The sequence below is a fragment of the Vulpes lagopus genome, chromosome 4 (genome assembly GCF_018345385.1).
Source record: "Vulpes lagopus strain Blue_001 chromosome 4, ASM1834538v1, whole genome shotgun sequence".
NCBI classification, from domain to species: domain Eukaryota; kingdom Metazoa; phylum Chordata; class Mammalia; order Carnivora; family Canidae; genus Vulpes; species Vulpes lagopus.
Genome location: NC_054827.1, coordinates 114,766,768 through 114,790,650, shown reverse-complemented (window position 1 = coordinate 114,790,650; position 23,883 = coordinate 114,766,768). Strand labels below are relative to the sequence as shown.

Below are 23,883 nucleotides of genomic sequence, written 5' to 3'. Positions count from 1 at the left end.
CCAGACATTTGGAAGGAAAGGCAGTATCACCCATGTCAGAGTTTGAAAAACATTGACACTTCTCTTCACCCCCAAGTCCAGGTTCCATGCAGACTACCACCCTCCCGCCTGCATTCGAAGCCTCCTGTGTGGAGTACCTACCCCAGGGCCACCCCTCTTCTTACTGAAGCTCCTGATGTTCTTGCTGCGGGGCCATTCCTTGCAGGGTATAGAAGGACACATGCTATATATCCTGGACTTTGTCATTTGGGGATATGGGTTCTTCCTCCTCTTCCTCTCCTTTGTCACGTTAGGACCTTCCAGGCCCTGACCAGAGAAGAAAGGCTGAGCAGTGGCTAAGTAAACTCTTTTGAGTTTGGTCATGCTCTTACCTGGACTGAGCAATGTCAGAATTGGAAGCTAAGGTGGTCGTACAAAGGCTGGGTTGGAGGGAAGAATCATAGAGGGAAACAAGCAGTGCTTCCTACATATGTGTTAGTCTGGAGAGTGGTAAGACAGAAGTATCAACCTCCAGAGAACAAAAGAATCAACGCAGTTGCTGGAGTCTGATGATAATGGTTCCCAAAAGCACAATTTCACCCAACCCAGTCTTCTCTCATTATAACAAAGACATGGCTGTTGGATGGGTCCCCCAAGGAAAACAGAGCTTCCCTGTTGAAGGCTTCTCAGACTCCTTGGTTCACTTCAGGGCTGCAGATAGCACTGCTGTGGTTCTGGCTGTCTTCCATCTTTGGATGATGTAGAAGGGGCCAAAGGACCCATACCTAGGGCAGGTCCGGCAAACCACAATCCAGCCCAAGCTGGAGGGGATTTGTCACCAACCCCTTCTCCCCAAGCTTGCGTGGATTTGTCAGAGCAAGAATGGACATGCTGGTTGTTGCTTGCAGACTCAAGGTTGAGGGGTTTGGCTTTCCTGACCTTGTCCAATCTGGGCTGCTGCTTCCACTTCCAAAGCTTGTAGGTATGTGTAGGTGTGTGTGTGTGTGTGTGTGTGTGTGTGTGTGTGTGTGTGTGGTGGGGGGTGCAATAGACCTATGACAGGGGTCACGCCCATCCCACACCTCTACAAGGCTTCTCACTTGTGTTTGTCTTTCTCTATTGTCTTCATCTAGCTCCTTCTGCTCCAGTGATAAACCCACAGACCCCTAACTCAGCCACGGGATCCTCTGTCCGCGTGTGCTGGAGCTTATACTCTGATGACACCGTGGAGAGCTATCAGCTGTCCTACCGGCCAATGCAGGACAGCTTACCTGGGAAGGACCCAGAAGGTGAGGCTCTGCTAAGAACACACTCGTGCTCTGGAATGGCTGAGGGCCCTCAGAGGTTAGGGCCCTGTCTTCCTAGCACTCAGAAGGGCGGAGGTGGGATGCATCTGTGCATCCAGCTCCTTGGAGCTGTCATGATCCAGGAGCTACTCAGAGGACAGGATGCAGGCAGGTGAGCGTGACAGAAAGGGTGAGAAAGGCAAATTGGGGCCTGGCTGGGAGAGTCACAAGGCCAGGCTAAGGTGTCTGGAGTGTAGATAGAGCTGTCAGGTCAGAGTTGCCCTTGGGATGAAGCCCTGGATGCCCTAGATGCCCTGGATGCCCTGTGTGCACGAAGGGTGGGGACGCCTGTCCTGGAGGAGGCCCAATTGGGCTGTCTGGGTTCCAGTGGGCCTAGCATGTGAGGGGAGGGTAGGCTGGCTCTTCTCAGAGCAACCCTGTGCTGGTAGAAACTGGAGGGGTAGCACGGAGACCCCCATGAAGGGTGAGGGGGCCTCTGCAGCCTGGAAGGGCCACTGCTGCTCAGATTCACATTCCCAGGTTGAGCAACCTCCTGGGAATGGACCCTCACCTCCCAGTGGGCAGCCCATCTTCCTCCCTGGGAAATGGAGCTGGCTGGTGTGGGGCTAGGCTCGGGGTAGTTGCCTCCCCCCACCCCACATAACAGATAAGCCATGTGCCTGTTGAGAAGAGAGGCCCAGACAGTGCAGGAGCCCTAGTTGAGTGCCTGAAGGAATTCCAGGACCAAGGCTAGCCTGGCAAGACCTGTCCCGTGTGCATGGAGGCAGAGTGAGATTGGTGGCAGGGCCTTAGGGATTTCCACTTTATGAATACAGAGACTGAGACCCCGGAGAGAAACAAGCTGTCCATGGGAACACATGGGTGATAGCAGAACCAGGACAAGAATCAAGTCTGCAGGCTCCCTGTACTTTTTTTTTTTTAAGATTTTATTTTTTTATTCATGATAGGCAGAGAGAGAGAGAGAGAGAGAGAGAGAGAGAGAGAGGCAGAGACACAGGCAGAAGGAGAAGCAGGCTCCATGCCAGGAGCCCAACGCGGGACTCAATCCCCAGACTCCAGGATCGCGCCCTGGGCCAAAGGCAGGCGCCAAACCGCTGAGCCACCCAGGAATCCCCCCTGTACAGAGCTTTGCTCGCTGTACCAGGCCAGGCAGGTGGAGGGGTCAAAGTGCTGAAAGTGAGGACTGTTTTTCTGCCCAGGATGTAGGAAGGAACGGGAATTCTTAAGGAAAGTAATTCTAACTGATGCTGAGTGAGGTCAGGATAAGGTGAACAGATGGTGAGGGTGGTCTGAACAAAGACTAAAGTTAGAGTATAGTGGGGAAAGAGGAAGACTTGGAACAGGAGATCAGAGACCAAGAAGCCAGACCTGACTAAGCCTAACTCTTGTTGTGAATTGACCCTGCTGGCACTCTATGAAGATACACAGAGGAAGCCAGGATATTTGGGCTGTGTCATGACCATCTGTGAAGATCTTTTTAATGGACCACTTTGTAATAAAAGAACTGTTATTAGAGGGTGGATTAATGACATATCACTGCCTTCCAAGAATCTGGGGAGGTTTGGAGGTGTAGCAGTTAGAACACCTTAGCCCACTCTACTGTATGCATCTATATATAACTTATTGCTTAACATGACAAACATAAACTGTTTCTTATAATTCTGTGAGTTGGCTGTCCATTCTTCTGGTCTGGGCTTGAGTAGGGCTGGATGGTCTAGGATAGCCTCACTTACAAATCTGGGGACTTGGCTAGGATGGATGAGATGACCTGGATGTCTGGGGCCCTCTGTCCACCTGGTCTCATTGTCCAGAAGGCTGGCTTGGGCCTGTTCACATGGAAATGGATGTGTTCTCAGCAGCAAGAAGACAAGCGCCTGCTCACGGGCATTCCCCAAGCCTCTGCTAGCATCCTGTTTGCTGCTGTCCCACCGGCTACAGCAAGTCACATGGCTGAGCCCATCAAGGGAAGGCAGGAAAAAATGAACCTCTTGAAAGAGTAGGGAGTCAAACTGCAGAGGAGTGCACGTGTAGGGGTGGGAGGAATCTGTGGCCAATTTTGTAATCTACTACAGCACAACTCATTTGGAGCTATTAGCCTATTTTTAGGGTTGAATCATGTCCTTTTTTTTTTCCCCCAGAGTTTACAATGACTGTCAAAGAAACATATTGCTCAGTGACAAATCTTATGCCAAATACACAGTATGAATTTTGGGTCACGGCTCAGAACAGGACTGGCCCCAGCCCTGCCAGCGAGTGTGTGGTGTACATGACAGGTAATTGGGGTCACTTGTTTCTGGAGCAGGACCTTCATTCCAGGGGGACACAGGAGTCACAGCTTTCTAGATGTGGCAAGACGCTCGATCTTATTTGGCAGGGCAGGAATAGCTGTATATTTTCTTTCATGCAATACATGCAATCTGTATTCCGAGGATGGAAGGGACATTCACTCAGAGTTGGTCTCAAAATATCAAAAAAGCCCTGCTCCTAATCGCAGGGCCATAGAACCCTTCAGCCACCTTCTGCTCCAGGAACATGGGAAAGGGATTCTCTGTGTCTTTGTCCATTTGGGTGGCCGTAACAGAACACCACAGACAGAGTGGCTTATAACCGACACATGTTTATTTCTCTCAGTTGTGGAGGCTGGAAGGTCCAAGATCAAGGTGTTGGCATATTCAGTGTCTGATGAGAAGCCTTCCTGGTTTGGAAATGGTGGGCTGTGTTCCAGCTGTGTCCTCACACAGCAGAAAGGGGCCACAGAGATCTTTCATTCTCTTTTATAAAAGATGTCCTCCCTCTCCTCTCCCAGAGATCCCACACACCATAATGTGGGGAAGTAGGTTTTCAGCACATGAATTTGGCGGGAGGAGGGAGGGGGGCACAGAGCCTCTGTCTGTTGCGCATGCTTTGCTTTTTCTTGCACTGAATCTCTTCTGTGCGAGGACAGTGGCCATGCTGTGTGGCCCCACGCCGGACACATGGCTGTCTTCCTCTCCCTTTGTCCTGCACCTAGCGCCTTCCCCGCCCATCATAAAAAGCAAAGAGATACAGAGCTGCGAGGAGGCAGCGCTGATTTGCTGGGAGTCCGGAAACCTGAATCCCGTGGACTCTTACACAGTGGAACTGACCCAGGCAGAAACGCCTGAACCCTCAGGTGTAACCGAGTGAGTCACGGGGGGATGTTTGCTGGGAGCAAGAGGCCTTGACACCTCATGTGGTGACCCAGCTCAGGCAATGCATGGGGACTAGAGTGGGGGTCGGTGGTTGGAGTTTGGGGCACATGGGAACCTTAATTTGGGGCTGCTTCGATTTCATGAGAAGTTGCTGGAATGTTATTACTGAAGGCACATGTCAGGTGAATAAATGTTTTAAGTGTCGGGTTGGCTTTCTCAGCCCAACAACGATTTACAGTTCATTATTCCTAAAAGTATTGTGGGCATAGGTGGTGCTGTGTCCTGTGCTGGGGTCCCCCACAGAGCTGGCCAACAAGCGGGGGCAAATAGAAAACCAAGAAAACAAGCAAGCGTATGGGGTGCTGGAGAAACCGAAAGACCCACCAGGCTGGAATTTACAGGAGAGGGAGAGCATCCTGAGGCAAAATGAGAGGTTAGAGTTCAGCGTACAAAGAACCTCATATCTATGGAGGAAGGCCGGAAGGCTCATATCGCCCCAGGCTGGTGGAGCTGAACGTGTTCACAGGCGGATGAGGGCTGGACTCAGCATGCACAGGGTGCCCGCAGATCCCACAAGCATGCAGCTGTGTGCAGTGGGGGACAAATGGACACACCTCTGGTTCACCACTGGGCAGTCCTGGAGTTTGTGGAAAGGGAATGAACCATCCGGGCAGCCCAGGACCAGCCACCACCTCCAGGGCTCTGGAGAGAGGGAGGAGGCAGGGTTGGTGTCAACTGCTAGGAAGGACGGATTCTTCTATGCTGAATGTAGGCTTGGAGCCCGGCCATCTATCCTGAGCACCCTCTGCTCCTGGTAGAATCCATGCATCCACAGCCATATCAGGGTTACTTCCAGAGATACTCAGGAATGAGGCGGGAGCGGCCCAACAGTTCTGGCCACCTGAATGATCCGGATTTTCTTTGCAATCTGTGCTGATACTTTAGGAGCACCTGATGCCTGGGACCAGCCCATAATGATGGGGGTCACCAGAAGGCTGGTCGGTGACTGAGGTGACCTGGGGTGGTCCCTGTTCCCTAGTACAAACCTAAGCATCTTGAAGAAAAGACAAAATCCCTTCCTAGGCTAGGCCTTTCCTGCATCTCGAGCTCATCTTGTACCAGCTTCTCTTCCCTCTCTGGGTCCAGCCACACTGTCCTATTTTAGTTCTCCTACTTCCCGTGCTCCTTCCTGCCACGTGCTGTGTGACTCCATGTAGGACACTCCTGTCCCCATTTCATCCTAGTTACTTCCAAGTCATTCTCCAGGTCTCAGCTCAGAAGTCACCTCTCCAGCATCATGCACCCTGTAGTATGTATGCATCACCATGTCACGGTTACCACCTTACATTTTCTCCAGTGATGGCTTGAGGGGTGCCTCTCTACCCATCCAGACTGTAGCTCTGTGAGGGCAGGACTACATTCAGTTTTCCCCAGAGCCTCCCTCTATGGTGTCTGGAGCCTAAGGTGTCTGGTTAATACTAATTGGATGAAGTGTGAAAGTGCCCCTCTGGCCTGGAGCTGCAACCTTCGGGATGACCTGGACACCCAGGCCTCAGGGTGAGGGTGTTGAACTTGTGAACAGGCATCACCCCAAAGTCTTCTCTCTCCCACTGGGCTGAAATGGGTTTAACAGTTGCAGGAATAGTCAGTGGCAATTAGGGGTGTGTATTGTGTGTTGTAGAATTTAAATACATCGGATTGTTCCCAGGGGGCTTCTGTCTGTTTATAAACACAGACTGAGGCCTGGTCAGGGCCCAGAGCTGGGCTTCGGGAGGTGGTCCTCAGCCCCTGCCCGCAGGGGGGGTTCTGACCCATCAGACAGCTGGGGGCACGCCGCATCCCCCTCTTGCCTGCCTCCACAGACACGGCATCAAGCCGTGGCTCGAGGTGCCTGGGACACCAGGGTCGGGAACCCGGAGACAAGAGAGACCAAACACAAGGAGTGACAAAGAACAAGGAAAGTGGGAGGAAACACTCCTGGCTGTGCTGCTGTTGGTGGGAGGACAGGGGTGTGAGGCTGGGTTTATACTCTCGGCTTGGAAACTGGCCACCAGGCCCCACCATTCAGTAACTGAGGCCCTGCCTTTTTGCCCAGGTCAGTTGTGGGCATCCCCACTTGCGAGTCCCTGGTGCAGCTGCATCCCAGGCAGAGCTACACGGTCTACGTGCGAGCCCTCAACGTGGGGGGGCCCAGTGCAAGGAGCGAACCTGTGACAATCTACACCACTGGTACGTGCCCAGGCCGCACGCTCCCTAGGACCTAAGGGAGCCACTCTGTGGAAGGCCAGTGCTGCATGACTTGGCTGGAAAATGTGGCAAGTCAGGCCAGGAAGGGGGTCGGGGATAGAGGCCCCGTGGTCCCACTCTATAGACGGGAGTACTCAGGCCCAACTCAGAGCAGCTTGGTAGCAAAGCAAACGTTAGCACTCAGGGGTTTTCTCCATGTCCTCAGGTAGACTAGAGGCTTGTCAGCCAGATCTGGTGGGTCCAGACACCTCACAGCTCACTCAGGCCACATACTACCCTTGGAATGGCGTCTTTATTCCCAGCAAGAGCTGCTGGCCTTGGCTTGTCTCCTGTTCTTGCTTTCAGCCCAAGAATCTCCCACCCACCACAGGCCAGCTTGGACCTGACTGCTCAGCCTCTCCCTACACCCTGTCTGGCCCTGATGGGTGCCCACACCCCCAAGCCCCAGCCACTTCCCCATCTTACTTGCCATACTCCTGTCATATGACTATCACATGTACTGTCCAGATCCTGAATGAGCAGCGACATCACCAGCAACATTCCATACCTCCGCTTTCCTGGCAGTGCTTAGCTGTGGGTTCTGAGCTCTGTCATGGTGCACTGGAGCCCAGTGGCTCTCCCCACACAGCACAGAGCCAGTCCAGCTCAGCCGGCTGACTGGGTGGCTGGCAGGTAGGAAGCAGAAGCAGGGAGCTAGGTCTGGGCTCTGAGGATGACATACTCTTGACTGGGATCATTCCCTAAGGAACATTGTGTCATTTGTCCTCATTTCCAATACTAGGAGGAAAGGTGTGTGATTAATTCCCACGGTGTTTCTTCCACACAGATGGGAAAAACAAGCTGAGTGGCCACCAAAGGCCCCAGAGCTGGTGCAGGCTAGTGGTGGGATTAGGACTCCGGTTTTTCTGTTCTGTTGGCCCAGGGCCTGCCTTTATTTGGCTGGCCCTTCTCATTTTCTGTGCTGACCTAGTGTTTTGAAATGTCAAATTCTGGCTGTTTCAGTAAAAGAGAACAGAGCAAAAGGTACAGCCAGTTCTTGATTACTCAGTCATCTCTGAATTAGTTTGTTTATATAATTCTTTTTAAGAGTGTATATTTATGGAAGAAGGGGTGCCTGGGTGCCTCAGTCAGCTTAGCATCAAACTCTTCACCTCAGCTTAGGTCTTGAGCTCAGGGTCGTGAGGTCAAGTTCCGCATTGGGCTTTTATTTATTTTTTTAAAGATTTTATTTATTTATTCATGAGAGAGAGAGAGAGGCAGAGACACAGGCAGAGGGAGAAGCAGGCTCCATGCGGGGAGCCCAATGCAGGACTCATTTCTAGGACCCCAGCATCACGACCTGAGCCTCCACATCGGTCTCCCTGCTCGGTGGAGAGCCTGCTTCTCCCTCTCCCTCTGCCCCTGTCACTGCTCATGCTGTCTTTCTCAAACAAATAAAAAAATCTTTTTTTTTTTTTTTTTTTTTTTAATGCTCCTCTGTTAGAACTAGCGCACCAGGAGCAAGGACCATGTGCTGCATCAGCTGGGGACAGTGGGGATGGGGAAGACCCAGCCTGCCCCTTGCTGGAGAGTGCAGACAGTAAATGAAATTTCCAGTAGCAGCTAACTGTGAAAATAATTGTGAACAGCTTGATGGTGATGCCCAAACTCAGGTTTGAAATGAAGAGGAGTGACAGGACAGGAACTTGAGAAAAACAGAACTTGGTTAAGACACAGGAGTGTAGAATGAGTCACTGTGCTCTTATATGATGGATTTTTTACAAAATAATTTGTTAATCTATTCCGTACCACTTTGTGGTGAGCTTTGTTTTAACTGTGATTTGGGGAGGTCTCTCCCCCACGGCCTTAAGTGAAATGTTGAATTTTACTTCCTTTTGTCCAACTGATCATTAAGAATCCCAATTCCTATTTCCCCTGGCAGGTGGATTAGAGGCTCCTGTCTGCCTGCAGGCGTTTACAGCCTCCTGGTTAAGAACAAAGTCTCCGGAATCAGAGGGCCTGGGGGTTCAAATTTGAGTTCTGTCATTTGCCTGTTCTTTTTAACAACCTGGTGCCTCGGTGTTTTCCTCTAGAAGTGCAAATGTAACAGCTGTTTCTAAGGGTAATTGTGAGGATTGAATGAGCTAAGACTTGCAGATCACTAGCTGGGAGCAAGGCCCAGGGACGCCCCCCACTAGCTGCCCCACTCATTAGTAACAGGGTGGGGGGGGTGGGACCCCACAAGCCCCAGGCTTCCGAGAGGAGCTGGCAGCAGTGATGGAGTGATGGGCTGGGTCTGCATGTGTTTCCGCCTTCGCAGGCAGCTGCTTTCACCTGAATGAGCACACCTGCCATCCCTGGCTGACCATCTCTGAAGACGGGTTGACTGTTGTGCGAAGCGAAAGGAAAACCCTCGCAAAGGAGCCGCTCCCTAGTAACACCCGGTTTACCAGGTACTTTGTTTGAGAAAGACAGCATGAGCAGGGACAGGGGCAGAGAGAGAGAGAGAAGCAGGCTCTCCACTGAGCAGGGAGACGGATGTGGAGCTCGATCCCAGGACCCTGGGATCATGACCTGAGCTGAAGGCAGCCGTTTAACTGATTGAGTCACCCAGGTGCCCTGAATTTTTGAATATCTAGCAATTTTTGCTGATTCATGCTCATTTAAGGCTTTTATAAATACATTCCACTGGAATGTTCTGTGAACCTTCCTAATCCTTGCTGTAGTTCAGGGAAACATAGATTAGGACAGATGCCGCCTTGAAGATGGAAAGAGGCCCCAGAAATGGACATGGGGTGAGGGGTCTGGTGGGGAGGGGAGGCTGGGGAGGTGGAGGGCAAGGGTCTGGCTGGTGTGAGCTGAAGACACGTGGGCCTCTGAGGTTGGGTCCTGGGTGACTAAGCGGGGCGAGTCTGACCATGAAGCGGTGATGAGAGTCACACTGACAGGCAGTGGGAGAGCCAAGCAAGGAGGTAGGTCTCCCAGGGCTTGGCCCGCGCTCTCTCTCCTACACTGTGAAACCTTATTTTAAAATTCCTGATGAAGGGACACCTGGGTGGCTCAGTGGTTGAGCGTCTGCCTTCAGCTCAGGTTATGATCCTGGGGTCCTGGGATCTAGTCCCACATCAGGCTTTCCGCAGGGAGCCTGCTTCTCCCTCGGCCTGTGTGTGTGTGTGTGTGTGTGTGTGTATGTGTGTGTGTGTGTGTGTGTGTGTGTGTCTCATGAATAAATAAAATCATTAAAAAAATAAAACTCCTGATGAAAACCCAGGATGGAATCTGAGCTAGCATTGGTGGAAGAGACAGGGATTGTGCTAGTGCATGACCTGAGGGAGGGGTGGTCCTGCAAAGATGTGCGCCATCTGTCCAGATCTGTAGCTGTTTCCAGACCTTAGTGCTCAGTTCATGCTGAAACCATTTACTTATGCCTTCATTCTTTCTGAATACTAAAAGCAGACTTAAGGGGCAAACATACATTACTGAAATAGAAAAGTCAAAGCAGTGGAAGAACACAGATAGGTTAAGTTCAAGAGCTAATTCCATTTCCAGGATTACACAATGAACGTGGCTCTCAGCCTCCCCAGAGTCAGGAAGAGAAGGTCCTGGTGGGTTGGATTTAGAGTCAGGAGTATCTTCCAAGGAGGAAATGGGGCTCCTCTATGGGGGTCACAAAGGCCACTGATGCAAACTGTATCCAGCCTCCCTGCCCGGGTCCTAGACTATCCTGGGACTGGGGTTTTTACTGTGTGTGTATGTTAAGCACCTACTGTATGTAAGTGTTCGCGTGCCGTAACACAACCGCATGGGGTATAATGAAAGCAACTTTATCCTTTCTCGCCTCTGCCCATTCAGCCCAGGGTTGGGGGGCATGGAGAGATGGAGAGGGATAAGAAGTGATAAAGGTCTTACTTGTATATAAAATAAAGATTATATATATATAAATATTTTATTTATTTATTTATAAGAGACACAGAGAGAGGAAGAGACATAGGCAGAGGGAGAGGCAGGCTCCCTGTGGGGAACCCGATCCCAGGACCCCGGGATCATGATCTGAGTCACAGGCAGACATTCAACTGCTGAGTCACTCAGTAACCCTTACCTGTGTTTAAAGAAAAAATTCAACTGAGCAGATTTTAAAGATATTCTTGGCTTTATTCACTGATTTATGAACTGGCCATCATCCAGTCTAGCAGGTGGAAAGGATCTCTAAGGAGCCGTCCAAAATGGAAGACCTTCATGGGCCGAGTGAGCAGGAACAAGGAAGTTATAAGTAGGCAAACAAGTGGGTGGTTGTGGCAGCTTCATTTCCTTCAGGGACAGCAGTGCCTATCAGGTATATCCTCACCAGTGCTCCTCAGGTGGTGACTGGTGGTTTAAGATTCCATATCTGAGAGAGCTGAACTATAACTGAGTTGTCTCCGTTTGGTGACATGGGGCTTAGTGTACTGGACTCCATTTTGGGCTTGTTGTCCTGTTTTTAACCTGCTTGGTACCTGGCTGGTCCCAGGGTGGTATGTGTCTCAGGCAGTCCCCTCCCCGTTGAGGCCCCTCACAACCCCTCAACCTCAGCACCCAGTGCTATATAGCTCTAGTTCTACCAAGGTCTCCTGGGCCCTCACAGGAAACTCTCTGGCAGGATCCTCTTGAGAACAATATAAAGACAGGTGTCCTCAGTGGGTTCCATTCACACCTGGTCCCCTGAAAACACACACCTTTGACCAGGCCACTGCTCCTTCACTGTGTGTGAACCATAGGGAAAGCTCTCTGTACAGACAGAGCCTCAAGTATCCTCAGCTCCAGCCCTTTTGGTGTTGCACTAAAAGTTGCAAAACAGTTTTTGGCTGCCGAGTCCTACATAAGTGGTCTAGCACCTCACCTTGAAATATGGGAGAGCTCACCATCTATTGTTCTGTTCTTGGCTTTCTGGGGTCCAGTCAAGCAGAGTTAGTCCCATTTCAGTATCTTTTTACCGATGTATCTGTTGCCCTGTGAAACACCATGCTGTGTGCTGGGGACAAAGAGAAAAGGATGCTGTCCCTGCCCACCTGACTCAGACTGGCAAGTGGGGGAGACACGTGTCAAAGACACACGTATGAAAGATAAGGTAGAAGTACGGACAGGGCATTGTAGGAGTCCCAAGGAGGAAGGCTTCCTGCAGGGGGAAGGACAAATGGTAGTCCTCCAGGCCAATGAGGTAGATCCAGTGTCTTACACCAATGACAGAAGCCAGAGACCGTCTGTATGGAGCATGATGAGCAGTTGAGTGTGTCAATGGTGTAGGGTCCATAATGAGAAGAGGTGGAAGATGAGGCAGGAAAGATGGAAACAAGTTTGGATCTTACCCTTCAGGTTGGGGAAAATTCAAGTAGGGGAAGTGACAGGATCAGATTTTTATTTGAAAAGGATCACACTGGGCGGTGAAGTGTGAACTGGGGATGTAGGGGAGAGTGGGTGGGGCACAGAGGACAAGGAGATCAGAGGGGAGGCTGCGGCAGCCCTGACAAAATCAGTAACAGGGTAGATGAGCCGAGCCAATGGACTCAGTAGATCCTTAGTGCATAAAACCAGCAAGGAGAGTGGCCAACTGGTTAAGGGAGGAGCAGGGGAGGGATGGGTCCAGGATTGTAATTTATGGAGTGCTTATCAAGTGACAGACTCGTTTCAAGTGCTTTCCACAATAGCCTGTGAGGTCCAAACCACATAAGGTTTTACATAAGAGGCAGAGAGAAGTAAAGGAATGTGCCCAAGGGCACACTGCCAGATAAGGGTTGGGGTCAGAATTAAACTAGAAGCTAAACTTGTAACACTGCATTATTCCTCTCCTAGTTTGCCTGGGGGTTACTGGGTGGATAATGAGTCTATTAACCAAAATGGAGAAAACATGTGGGGTAAATAACCCACGTGTTTGGTCAGTGGGAGGGGTAGGAATGGAGAAGTCCTGTTTGGGAAATTCTGAAAGAGACAGCAGGGGGTGGAGATGTGGGTCTGGAGCTTGAGGTAGAGACGCTTTGTTTTACAGAGGAGTTCCTTCACTTGCAGCCTCCTTCCCAAAGCTTTGCTTGGCCTTCAGAACTTGGGGTCTGAATACGTGAGGGTGATCTGGTTGCGACATGTCACCCTACAGATCGCCAGGGTTGGTGCATCTGAGCTGGCTGATGAGGCAGGAGTCCCCTTGCTCCTCTGCTGCTCCCCTGTGCGAGCCTCCCAAAGCTGCAGGCTGGGTCGAAGAGGACCTTCCCTGATAGAGGATGTAGGAGTCAAGGTCAAGGTCACCCTGTCAAGGGTGTAGGAGTAGCTGTACTCCCTTCGAGAACCCCTCCCCAAACTCTCAAGGTCCATTTGTAGGAGAATGTATGTAGTCAAGCTTCCAAGACTCCAGGCACATCCAAATGAGGCACTGCATGTCTGCAGTCTGCCTTTCTTTAAATAAGAGCTTGAGGTTTGAGTAGACATCATGTGTTAATGACAGCTAAACAAATCTGCCAAGGGATTTGGGGAGCCACAGAGTTTGGCTAATGTAGGAATCTCCTGCCGGAAGTGGAATATTTTGGAGATACTGATGTGGTCCAACTACCAACAAGAACCTTTCTCTAAAGAATGTTGTATTGTTGTAAAACAAAAGAGAACTCTGACCTTTGCAAACCTAATTGTTCCTGGTAGCATCATTTGTGAGGAATTTGCCATTTGCTCTATTTGGGTCTGCCCCTGTGATGTGAATCCCTGTATTATGCTTGTAGACGCCTGGAAGATATACATCACCTCACTGCCCCCCATGCTAGTGTCCTAGCACCAGCAGTGCTGAATAGGTCCTGAACTTCAAGCACGTGGTTCCCTGGACTATACAGAGTTCCTTGAGGTTTCAATCCCTTCCCCCACCCCTTTTTAAGGATTTTATTTGAACGAGAGCGCGAGTGCACATATGGTCGGGGGTGGGAGGCAGAGGGAGGAGAAGCACTCTGTGCTGAGCGGGGAGCCTGATGCAGGACTCAGTCCCAAGACCCGGAGATGATGACCTGAGCTGAAGACAGATGCTTAAGTGACTGAGCCAGCCAGGTGCCCCACCCCCCCCGCCTTTTCAACAAGTAATTCCAAACTTTTATTTTTGTACTAAAAAGGCCAGTCATTTAAAAATGCACACAGCGGCTTTTCTATCCTGCCTCCATACCAGCAGGGTAATAATCCTCTTGTAATCATCAGCATCATGAACTGAGGGTGTGTCGCTTCACAAGGGAGGTGGTTCAGAACACCTACCTCCACATTTATAGACCACCTCCTACCGACCCCAACCACTGGGATCACTCACCTGCACAGCCAGGCTTGGGTCACCCCAAAGCACATGTTTCCACTTTCTAAACCCAGGTGTGTTGCTGTCATGGGGAATCTAATTCCAATCAGAGGGCGCCATTACTGGGAGGTGGAGGTGGATGAGCGTGTGGACTACACGGTGGGTGTGGCCTTTGAAGATGTCCCTAAACAGGACGACCTGGGAGCAAACTGCCTGTCTTGGTGCATGAGGCACAGATTTGCATCATCAAGGTAAAGTAAAATCTGGATACCCAACGTTCAAGTTTGTTTTGAAAGAAGAGATCAAGAGGTTTCACTAGCAATAATTAAGGCCTACAGTACGTTTCGTAAATCTTTTTAGGGTATTACAGGTCTCTTTACCAGCCCTTCTCCGTAAAGTCCAGATGAGAAGAGAAAGAGCAGCTTTGGGTACTTTTCTTTTGGATTAAAATAGCTAAAATTCATGGAGAGCTTGTTCTGTGCCAAGCACTGTTCCACACTCTTAAATGTGTACTAGCCCATTTACTTCTATTATCCCATTTAAAAAAAAAAAAAAAAAAGCTATGCCTCATAACAGTCATGTCATCTATCCAATGTTTTCAGAGCTTAAAATCAAATCCAGGCAGTCTGGCTCCAAGGACAGCATTCTTAACCACTAAGTAATTGGTTTTTCATGTTGAACTTATGTTATTAAACGGATAGTTTGATCTGAAGCCCCAATTCCATCTTTCTAAGTGGGCAGAGGCTTAAAATAGTTATGGCTCATTCCAGTTTGCTTCTGCTGCTAAGCACTCTGTCCTCTATGCATGGACTAGTTCCAAAAAGAGGCCCCAGTGGGGTGGACATTGTCAGACTTAGAAAGCCATCATTGCAACCTCCCTTCACCTCAAAAATTGTAAAAATTCATCCTATTTTCCTAGTACCTCTTCTACCACGGGGCCTCTGACCCTCGTTGGCTTGCTGAATCCTATTAACATTTGATCCGATGTTCTCTGCTCATGAGCCTCCATCATGGTTAAACACTATCTGTCATGCCCACACGTATGTGGGAAGACCAGCTTGCCCCCTGTAAGATATCTGGATTAGAATGGACTTTACTGAACTTAGACCCAGTTTGAGGAATACAAATACCAGGCACTGAGCCAAATGGTTTATTTGGATCCTGCCTGAAATAAGACTAAAAATCAAAGTGTCCTCTCCTATAAAAGGAAAAACGAATGGCAGAGGAAAACAAGAGAGAGAATAAAGGAAGAGTAGGGGTCTGTGTATAGTGGGAGGGGTGGGAAGTCAGAGGACAGTAGAGGATGGGAACATGAGATGGCATGAAAAAGGAAGGACAAGAGCCGAGCACTGGAGCCAGAGCAATTTCTTGCAGTCCCATCTTCGAAAGACACATGAGAGAGGGACCGAGTTACAAGTGGAGGGTGAGGGCTGGGTATCTTAGCTGATTCGTATTTCTTGCTTTAGTCTTGACTCTACTGTGGTGGGAAGAGGTAAAGGAAGAGTGGCTTCTTAGTTAAGGAAAAGGAAAGGAGCAGCAGAGGGGAAGATGAGGTGACTCGTGCTGGAGACAGGCTGGCTTAGCCTGATGCACTGAAGGCTATTCCAAGTGCTCCTCCCAGGCATGTGGACCAGCGTGCTGCTGCTGAGCTCTGCAAATGTCTGCACATAGCAGGGGTAGGAAGTTCCTGTGGCTGGTTTCAGTTCAGGCCATTCTTCAAAGCACAAAGGATACAGAGCCTGGCGAGAGGGTACTGCAGTGAATGGAGACGGCCCCCAGGGGCCATGGCTGAACCCAGATGGCTGAAGGTTTGAGAATGGTGCCTGAGTGAGTGCTTGCTTGTGCACAGATTCTACCAAGAGGCTCATTTTATTCCATGAAAGATCATGAGGCTGCCTGTTTCAAATGTCTTTATTACAAAGGTTTTATACATCTGAACCTTAAAAATCTAAATTTCCAAAACACCTATATCTATACAAATTTTATGTAGTAAGAATTTATGTTACTGTACCTAAGTATTTTAGGTTAACAGATTGCTTGAAAACAAATGGAGTTAAAAAATAAAAGTCTCTAAAAAAAAAAATAAAAAAAAAATAAAAGTCTCTTAGGACAAATTTTAGAAAAGATATATAATTTTGGAAAGGGCCTTTTTTGGTAATCAGTTAAAAAAATAACATAAGCATAGGAGTATATGAATAAAATTAATATGAAATGTTCTGCAAATAATCCAGACAGAATTTCTGAAACTTTGTTGTATCAACATTTAATTTTCAGGCATAAGTATGAGTTCCTGCATAACAAGATGACTCCAGACATAAGAATAACGGTGTCCCCCAGGAAGATTGGCATTCTGTTAGACTATGAAAATTCAAAACTGTCATTTTTCAATGTGGACATTTCTCAGCATCTATACACATTCAGCTGTCAGTTCTACTGCTTTGTGCATCCGTGTTTTTCTTTGGAAAAGCCTGGGTGTCTGAAGATACATAATGGCATTGCAATGCCAAAGCATGTTGCTTTCTATTAGACCATTTTGATCCCCGACTTCCGTACCTACCCCTCTCAGCCACTCGCCCCTCGACTGGTTGGACTTGGCATTCAAGCACCATGCACCGAGCACAACTTATGGCTCACATTCTCATCTGGCAGACTGGTGCATTGACACTTACTTCACCTGACCCGGATTCCAGTCCTGTGCACTGCCGCCTGTGTGACGATAGGCTGGTCATTACCAGGCCCAGCTATAAAACAAGAGCTCAGCCAACATGAACCCAGAGGTCTTTCAAGTTGTCAAATTGTACACATCTATTGTTTACATGCAAAGTTACCTGAATCTCCAAGGCCTTCAGAGCTCGGGATGAGGGGCAGTGGAAAGGAAGGGAAAAGATGCATAAGTGTTAATGGCTGCAGCACATCTGTGACATGTCACTAGCACCAGTAACAGACTTGAGGAGGCAAGGAGCTGTCCCCAACCAGAACCAGGGAAGCCATGGACCAGCACCACCTAACCAGATGTGCCTTCCCCTCTCCTATCTTCCCCGCACTGCAATGAGCACTCTGAACACCCCGTTCCGAGGACTTACCCCACTTAAACTTTGAAATGACCTCTACCAGGCCCAATTCCATGAAGGCAGGCAGTGTTTTATTCATCATTCAACCCCTAATGGCTAACATGTCACAAACAGGTACACACCACGTATAGACTAAATTAGTATCTTCTTCATCCAACCACTGCTCTGCCTATTGATATTAACAGCAGCTCAGATACTTGAATTAACAAGTCACCTTGATGATCTCACAGCTCCTTATGTGTACACACACACCTGCCCTGCCAAGCTGGATCACTACCCAGAAATAAGGAAAGTATAGCCAATGAAGCACAGAGATAGTTCAAGTTATAGACACATGTGTGTATTCAAAACTGTTCTCAGCTACCAACATAGAAACTGCCAGGTAGGAAGTAGGAGATCACAGGCAAGCCTGAATTCAGGATTCTAACAGGCTTTATGGAATATTTCACATGTAATACGAACATGAATAAAACGATAAAAACTTAACACCTATAAGGTTTAAGTGAAATTTTTATTTGACTAAGAAAAAAAAATCTAGAATTGCCACTGACCATTAACATTTAAGATCCACTTAAGGCAGATGACCAGCTTAAAGCATCACAATTATTCAGCATAAAGAACTTTTGATTAAACATGTTTCTTCTACAAGAAGAAAACAAAGAAGTCTAGAACAGAACCAAACAAAACTTTTTCTGTAAAATATTCCAATTCCTAAAATACCATGAATAATCTACTGAAATTAAATTTCAACAAGGGGCAGGATTTACCTCAAGGCCATGTTCACCAGCAACCTGAATCTGTTAAAAAGATTCAGGTAAATCTGATAAATCTGTTAAAAGACAAAACAAAAAAAAATATTTTTAAAAGTCAGATCATTATAGCTACAATCCCTGACTCTGCAGTTAAAACATGTCAATCTGTTCTTACCTGTATCACTTTATAACCCTTGAGCAAGTTATTAACATAAGCTTAGGCTTCCCTCAATAAAGGGGAACAAGAATATGGAGAATAACCACAGAATCCTAGTGTAAACTAACATGGGCTTAGTAATTCAGAATAGTCAGATTTTAAGACACCTGGTGAAGGGACTGGAAAGTTGGTTGGAGACTTGGGATATAAGATGACATTGGTTCCTGGTAAAATTAAATTGCCTTTTTTGGAAAAGTGTATGTTTAATAGTTGACTTCCTGCTGGTTCAGACAATGATATGCAATCACTTGTACACATCCAATAAAATATTTCAGAAGCACATGCTTGGTGATCAGTATAAAGCAGAGAGATTACATGGGTACCAAGGCCTTTTCTTTAAGACTTCTCATCCTCCAGTATTTGTCAGAATCGTAACTCACATGGCTCAGAAGCTGGCAGTTGCTCTGGAGCACAGTTCACTGTGACACAGCATTCTGTAAACGGGACTGTGCTGGTCTCTGTCCAAGGAGGCTCATCTAACCAGAAAACGTGCTGGACCCTCTGAAGGCTGCGCTCCAGGAGAGGACCTGTCCTCCACTTCTTGAACAACTTCTCCAATTTCCAGTCACCTTCCCACCAGTACAATGAGAGTCTCATGGGTTCACTACCTTCTCCCACCCTTTCCAATCTCTTAATTTACTGTTCTTATTTTCCAATGCAAAGTATGTAATTGCTGTTGGTAGATTAAGTAGGTCTTGAATTTATTTTGCTAACAAGACCTGTTCTATCTACCTTTTCCTTTAGGAGGCTAATAGCAGAGTTGGCTTGACTTCAAGGACTCTGTTTTCTTAGTCTCCAGACAACCAAGTCCAGTTTTTAAAACACTGTCCTCTAGTGTGTTGAGACATGAAAGGAATAGTAATGGACTACTTTTAGGTAATTGATTACTTCTCAAGTTTTCAGAGATTTGAATTCTTACATACACATGCTTCACTGCAAATAATGGTTAAGGAATCTAAGTGTAAGATGAGAGTTGGTGATTTGGGAAGAAGACTCCAACCAGTCAGCATCTTCTCTGTCAGCAAGTCTCCTAGAAGGAGCATGACAATGAGCTGGGTACAATGCCCCAAGTTAGGAATTACTTTAGAGTTGCTACTGCACAGGTGGTAGTTCTTGTCACATATATCATGTCCCACTACTTCACTGCTTATTTCCTGCTACCCTCAATCCCAGGAAAAAATTATGCCACATTCACAGATTGCTTTCTCTTCATTCTCCCAGACTTTGACAGATCAGGTTTTTCTGCTCCACTTTCATCTTAATCAAATCCCGGTGGAATTAAACTATCATTGATTTGAATTGTGACAATTCAACTATACAGCATGCAGCTCAAACAACATGCACCCACGCAGATAGAGCCAATAAAAATGCTTTTGTAATAGGAACTCGGATTCTAATTTTGTTGTTCCTCCATGCTCATTCCTAGGCTTAAGAGATACCCTTAAATTAAAAAAGACTGGTTTGGAGACAAGACTATAATCCATTCACTGGGAAAGCACTCAGTCAACAAAACTGAGGTTTCCCAGCTGTGCATTTCAACAAAGAAGGAACTTAGTTTTTAGAGGTGGATTTCCTGAGTACATTCATTACTTCTTGGTAAACCTGTCATGTTACTCTGCCACTCAAAGTTTCCTACCCTCTGACTTCTTTTATATCCCAAACACCCAACCAATTAAGGGGGAGATGGACAAGAAGGAAAACAAGAGAAGCACCATCCAAAAGTAAGGATAGACCTCTGAAGAAAGGTGTAACATACTTGCTTGATACTATCTTTGTAAAATCTACAATTTACAAAAAAGCCACAGATCCCTAGGCACCTGGATTGGACGTACCCTTTCTTGCCCACCTAATTCCTCCCCTCCCAGGCTGAGGTCAGTGCCACACACTCACCTCTGAGTGGCACACTGTGACTACTGACCTATGTCTGCTCCACTTGACAAAAATGAAAGGCAGGAACTGTATCTTCCTAATCTCTGAATGATCAGAACACGGAAGCAATGGCATTCTGCTTTCAGAAGAGCTCATAAACCTGAAAAGAGGTAAGAGACATCCAATTGTCTTCCAAATTAAAAGAAAATCTCTTCATCAGAAAGCAAAGCACTTTCAAATTGCAGGTGATGGGTGGGGAGGAGATAAAAAAATACAGTGATTCTCAACCTTTCTTCTGTCCCAATACACCTGAAGGATCTTACCCACACAACCCCATTTAATAACAGTGACTTCTAACTTGGGAAGATTGGGAGGGGGCTTACAAGAATCTGACGTGAGGAAGATGTATGTGGTTTAGGATGTGTGTGTGTTTAGGATGCTTCCTTCCCATCCCTGCAAGAGATCTCTAACACTCATTTAATATTATAGTTTTGACTATTCTTAAGAGCCCAAAGGTCTACAACATACATGTTTCAAATGTTCTGAAACATCAATAAGGCTGCTAAGTGGAAGTTAGGGCCTTCAAAGCCTGATCTGAAAGCACACCACACCATGACTCTCTACGGTCTTAGGATCCTACATAGATGAAAATCCTACAAAATCCTACAAATGAGGCACCTCTCATTCTTGAAATCTCATCCCTTCCTAAAAAGCTGATAGAATTTTCAGATCCTAGGTTTCATTATTTTAAAATTATTTCATTATTGGAAAGCTACGTTCCAGCCCTTCAAAGAATCTCAAGCCAATCTCTCCAAAATAACCACATATAACTATTTACCAAGGATTTCTGTCAAGTAAAAGGCATTTTCAACATTACCTACTTCTGTAATAATTATGAACTCATTAGTGAGTACGTTTCTGTGCAGTTACTAATCCACTGAAGTCTCGAGTTCTGGAAGTGAGAGATGAGAGGTGCAGACTGTAACCTGCTGTGGTCCCAGGTGGTGAAGGTGAGCAAGAGTTAAATGGCCAGGGGAATGAGTGGTGTAGAAATTGCCTACAGCCTGTGCATGTCCAAATCCACTCCATGGGTGGAGTCTCTCCTTAGCCCTGACTCTCTAGAAGTTAGTCTGAACCACTGTCTGAAGCACTATACAAATCAATGAGGTGAAAAGAACACAAAATGGATAATGTGTTCCTCGTGCCTGGAATTATACATGTCCTGGAAATAAAAGATCCTTTCTTGTTACTGCATTTTTAAGGTAATACTTCTGCTCATGTCACCACCACTTGCAATAGCAATCATGTCTACTTCATCTCAGATTTCTTTGGACCATTTGCCCAGAGCACTTGTTCTGTTGGGTGTGGTTCTTGTGGGGGCCCCTGAGACCCTTTTAGAGGCTTAGTCAGGTCACAACTACTTTCATGATAATACTGAGACACTATTTGCCCTTTCACTCTTATTCCACGAACCTACAGAGCAGAGTTTAACCAGAGGCTACATGCATGTGAGGACATTCATAACTCTGACAACAGTATATGCTTGTATATTCTTGTGTTTAAAACATTTCTCAGTTTTAATCTCCAACACTAAAAATACTGATATATAGATACAGCTATCTATATATCTCTCACATAAAAAGCTCTTTGGAGGGGATCCCTGGGTGGCTCAGGGGTTTAGCCTCTGCTTTCGGCCCAGGGCGTAATCCCGGAGTCCCAGGATCGAGTCCCGCATCAGGCTCCCCGCATGGAGCCTGCTTCTCCCTCTGCCTGTGTCTCTGCCTCTCTCAAGAATAGATAAAATCTTAAAAAAAAAAAAAAAAAAAAAAGGTGTGGAGGACAGAAGTCTAGGCTGGAAATGAAGAAATCTCACCCCTAGTCCTGCCTCTGTCACTGACCGGCTCGGCGACCTTTCAGCCCGCCTCCTCTCACTATATGCCTTCAATTTAAACTGAACCGAGGTGGGGAGGGCCCAGATGGCTCTTCCTCCTCTGTCACCGAATGACCTCCCCGGCGGATTCAGGAAGCTTAAAAATGACCAGCCGGCGGGGCATGTTTCCACATTAACGCAACAGGTGCCGCTGCCTCAAGCAGAAGCCACCGGTTCAGACCGTCCGATTCTTACCGGCCCTCGCGTCGCAGCCCTGGGCGACCCAGGCCACCACTTCTGTGAAAGTCACCTGCTGCATTATTCCTCCTTAAACCTCACGCTGAGCGGGTACTTCTCCTTTCCGCATATACCCCCACCGCAGCTCCGTGAACCACCGCGCTTGTTTTTCTTCAAACGAAGTCAAGAAAGCTGAGCACCAAGAACGAGCCCCAGCACGTTGGTGACGCGGACCCCGCGACAGATACGCCGACCTCTCACCTCTACGCCGGCTCCCCGCCAAACTCCCCGAAACCCGACACACCAGCCAGCCTGCCTACTAGAGGGCCGAGGTTGCCCGCCCGGCCGGTGGCCACAGATCAGCCTCAGACTACGCTACAGACGCACCTAGCCCTCCCTCGTGGGGGCGCGGGGCAGCGCCTTCTGTCTCCTTCCGGTGGGAAAGAGCCTTTTCCGGTTTCCGGGAGTAGAGAGGAAGTCCCTCCCCCCACGGGTCACCGTAACTCAGCGGGACGTGCTGACGTACCACGGATGCGCCCGCGGACGCGCGTGAATGATGTGGTAGGTGGACAGGAGAGGCTCCTGAACGGCCCCGGTCGCTACTGCTGGGTCTGTGGTGGGGAATGGGAGGGGGCTGAGCTGTACAGCGGAGCCTGGGAGAGCTGCTCGGAGACTCCCATCTCCTCAAGAACTCCGCCGTTCCTCCCTGAGCGTCCGTTCGAGGCCATTCCCCAGCCAGCTGCCCCGTGTTTTACTTACTTTCCGACCTCAGTTTACCAGCGTGGCCGCCTACCTTGCATCGTGATGGTGACCACTTAGCATTGGCTGTCAGTCCGTCGTCTCATGGCCGGAGCTCATAAACGTCTGGGGATTCCTGCTGCTGCTTCCGGAAGCCCGCGTCAGGAACTGGGCTAGGGACACGGCGCTGTTGGGGTTGGGAAGATAAATTGCAAATTAAAATCTGCCCTATCGAAATATCACTAATTGGGTGGCTTAGAGCAGCGTGTTTGCTCTCTTACGGTTCTGGAACCCAGAGGTCCGAAATGAAGATGTCAGCAGGATCATGCTTCCCCTGAAATGCTGGGTAAAATGCTTCCTTGCCTTTTCCCAGTTCCTGGTGGTGACCAGCCATCCCAGGAGTTCTTTGGCTTGTTAACTGCATCGCTCAGATCTTTTTTTTTTTTTTTTTTTAAGATTTTATTTATTTATTTATTCATGAGATACAGAGAGAGGCAGAGACACAGGCAGAGGGAGGAGCAGGTTCCACGCAGGGAGCCCGACCTGGGACTCGATCCAGGGGCCCCCAGGATCACACCCTGGGCTGAAGGCAGGCGCCAAACCGCTGAGCCACTGGGGCTGCCCCATGGCTCGGATCTTTTAACTGTTCCAATACGATGTTTTTTCTGTGTTTCTGTCTCTGTTTCTTTATTTTTTTTTTCTTTATTTTTAAGAGTTGAGAGAGCGTGTTCACAAGAGTGGTGGGGGATGAGGGAGGAGCGGAGTAGGGTGAGGGGGAGAGAGAATCTCAAGTAGATGGCCTACTGAGTGTGGAGCCCAGTGCAGGGCTCCATCCCATAACCCTGAGATCCTGACCTGAGCCAAAATCAAGAGTTGAGTGTTGAATGAACTGAGCCACCCAGATGCCCAGTCTCTGTTTCTTTAAAAGGACAAAGTCCTCTTAGACAAAGGACCACCCTACTGTGGTATAACCTGGTCTTACCTAATTACATTTGCAATGACCATGTTTCCAGATCAAGTCACATTCTAAGGTTCTGGGAAGGACCTGAATTTTGGGGGGGTGACACTGGCCAACCTCATGTAGCTGTCAGCCTTAAGAAGTTGGCAGGCTGGGCAGCCCCGGTGGCTCAGCGGTTTAGTGCCGCCTTCAGCCTGGGTGTGA

General features: G+C 48.2%; 1 protein-coding gene, 1 long non-coding RNA gene and 1 other non-coding gene across 6 annotated transcripts in view; 1 reads left to right on the top strand and 2 right to left on the bottom strand.

The window, feature by feature from the left end:
• The window catches only part of FSD2 (fibronectin type III and SPRY domain containing 2), a 40,222-nt gene extending 23,728 nt beyond the window's left edge, over window positions 1-16,494 (top strand). For both annotated transcript variants that reach the window (XM_041752706.1, XM_041752707.1), the window contains exons 7-13: window positions 1,113-1,268; window positions 3,425-3,559; window positions 4,297-4,447; window positions 6,552-6,685; window positions 9,003-9,135; window positions 14,042-14,218; window positions 16,242-16,494. In XM_041752706.1, the coding sequence (XP_041608640.1) occupies window positions 1,113-1,268; window positions 3,425-3,559; window positions 4,297-4,447; window positions 6,552-6,685; window positions 9,003-9,135; window positions 14,042-14,218; window positions 16,242-16,494 (1,139 nt within the window). The remainder of the gene's footprint in view (window positions 1-1,112; window positions 1,269-3,424; window positions 3,560-4,296; window positions 4,448-6,551; window positions 6,686-9,002; window positions 9,136-14,041; window positions 14,219-16,241) is intronic.
• Window positions 16,495-17,530: 1,036 nt separating this feature from the next.
• LOC121489552 lies at window positions 17,531-22,444 on the bottom strand. 3 transcript variants are annotated; one of them, XR_005987359.1, is made up of 3 exons: window positions 22,002-22,444; window positions 19,898-20,036; window positions 17,531-19,037 (listed from the first exon to the last, which is right to left on the bottom strand). It is a non-coding gene; the product is annotated as an uncharacterized LOC121489552 (long non-coding RNA). The 3 variants fall into 3 exon arrangements; XR_005987361.1 differs by having other exon boundaries at window positions 19,926-20,036; window positions 22,002-22,443; XR_005987360.1 differs by having other exon boundaries at window positions 17,531-17,867; window positions 19,926-20,036; window positions 22,002-22,442.
• On the bottom strand, window positions 18,679-18,806 carry LOC121490286. The gene has a single exon (XR_005987606.1).
• Window positions 22,445-23,883: the final 1,439 nt, after the last annotated feature.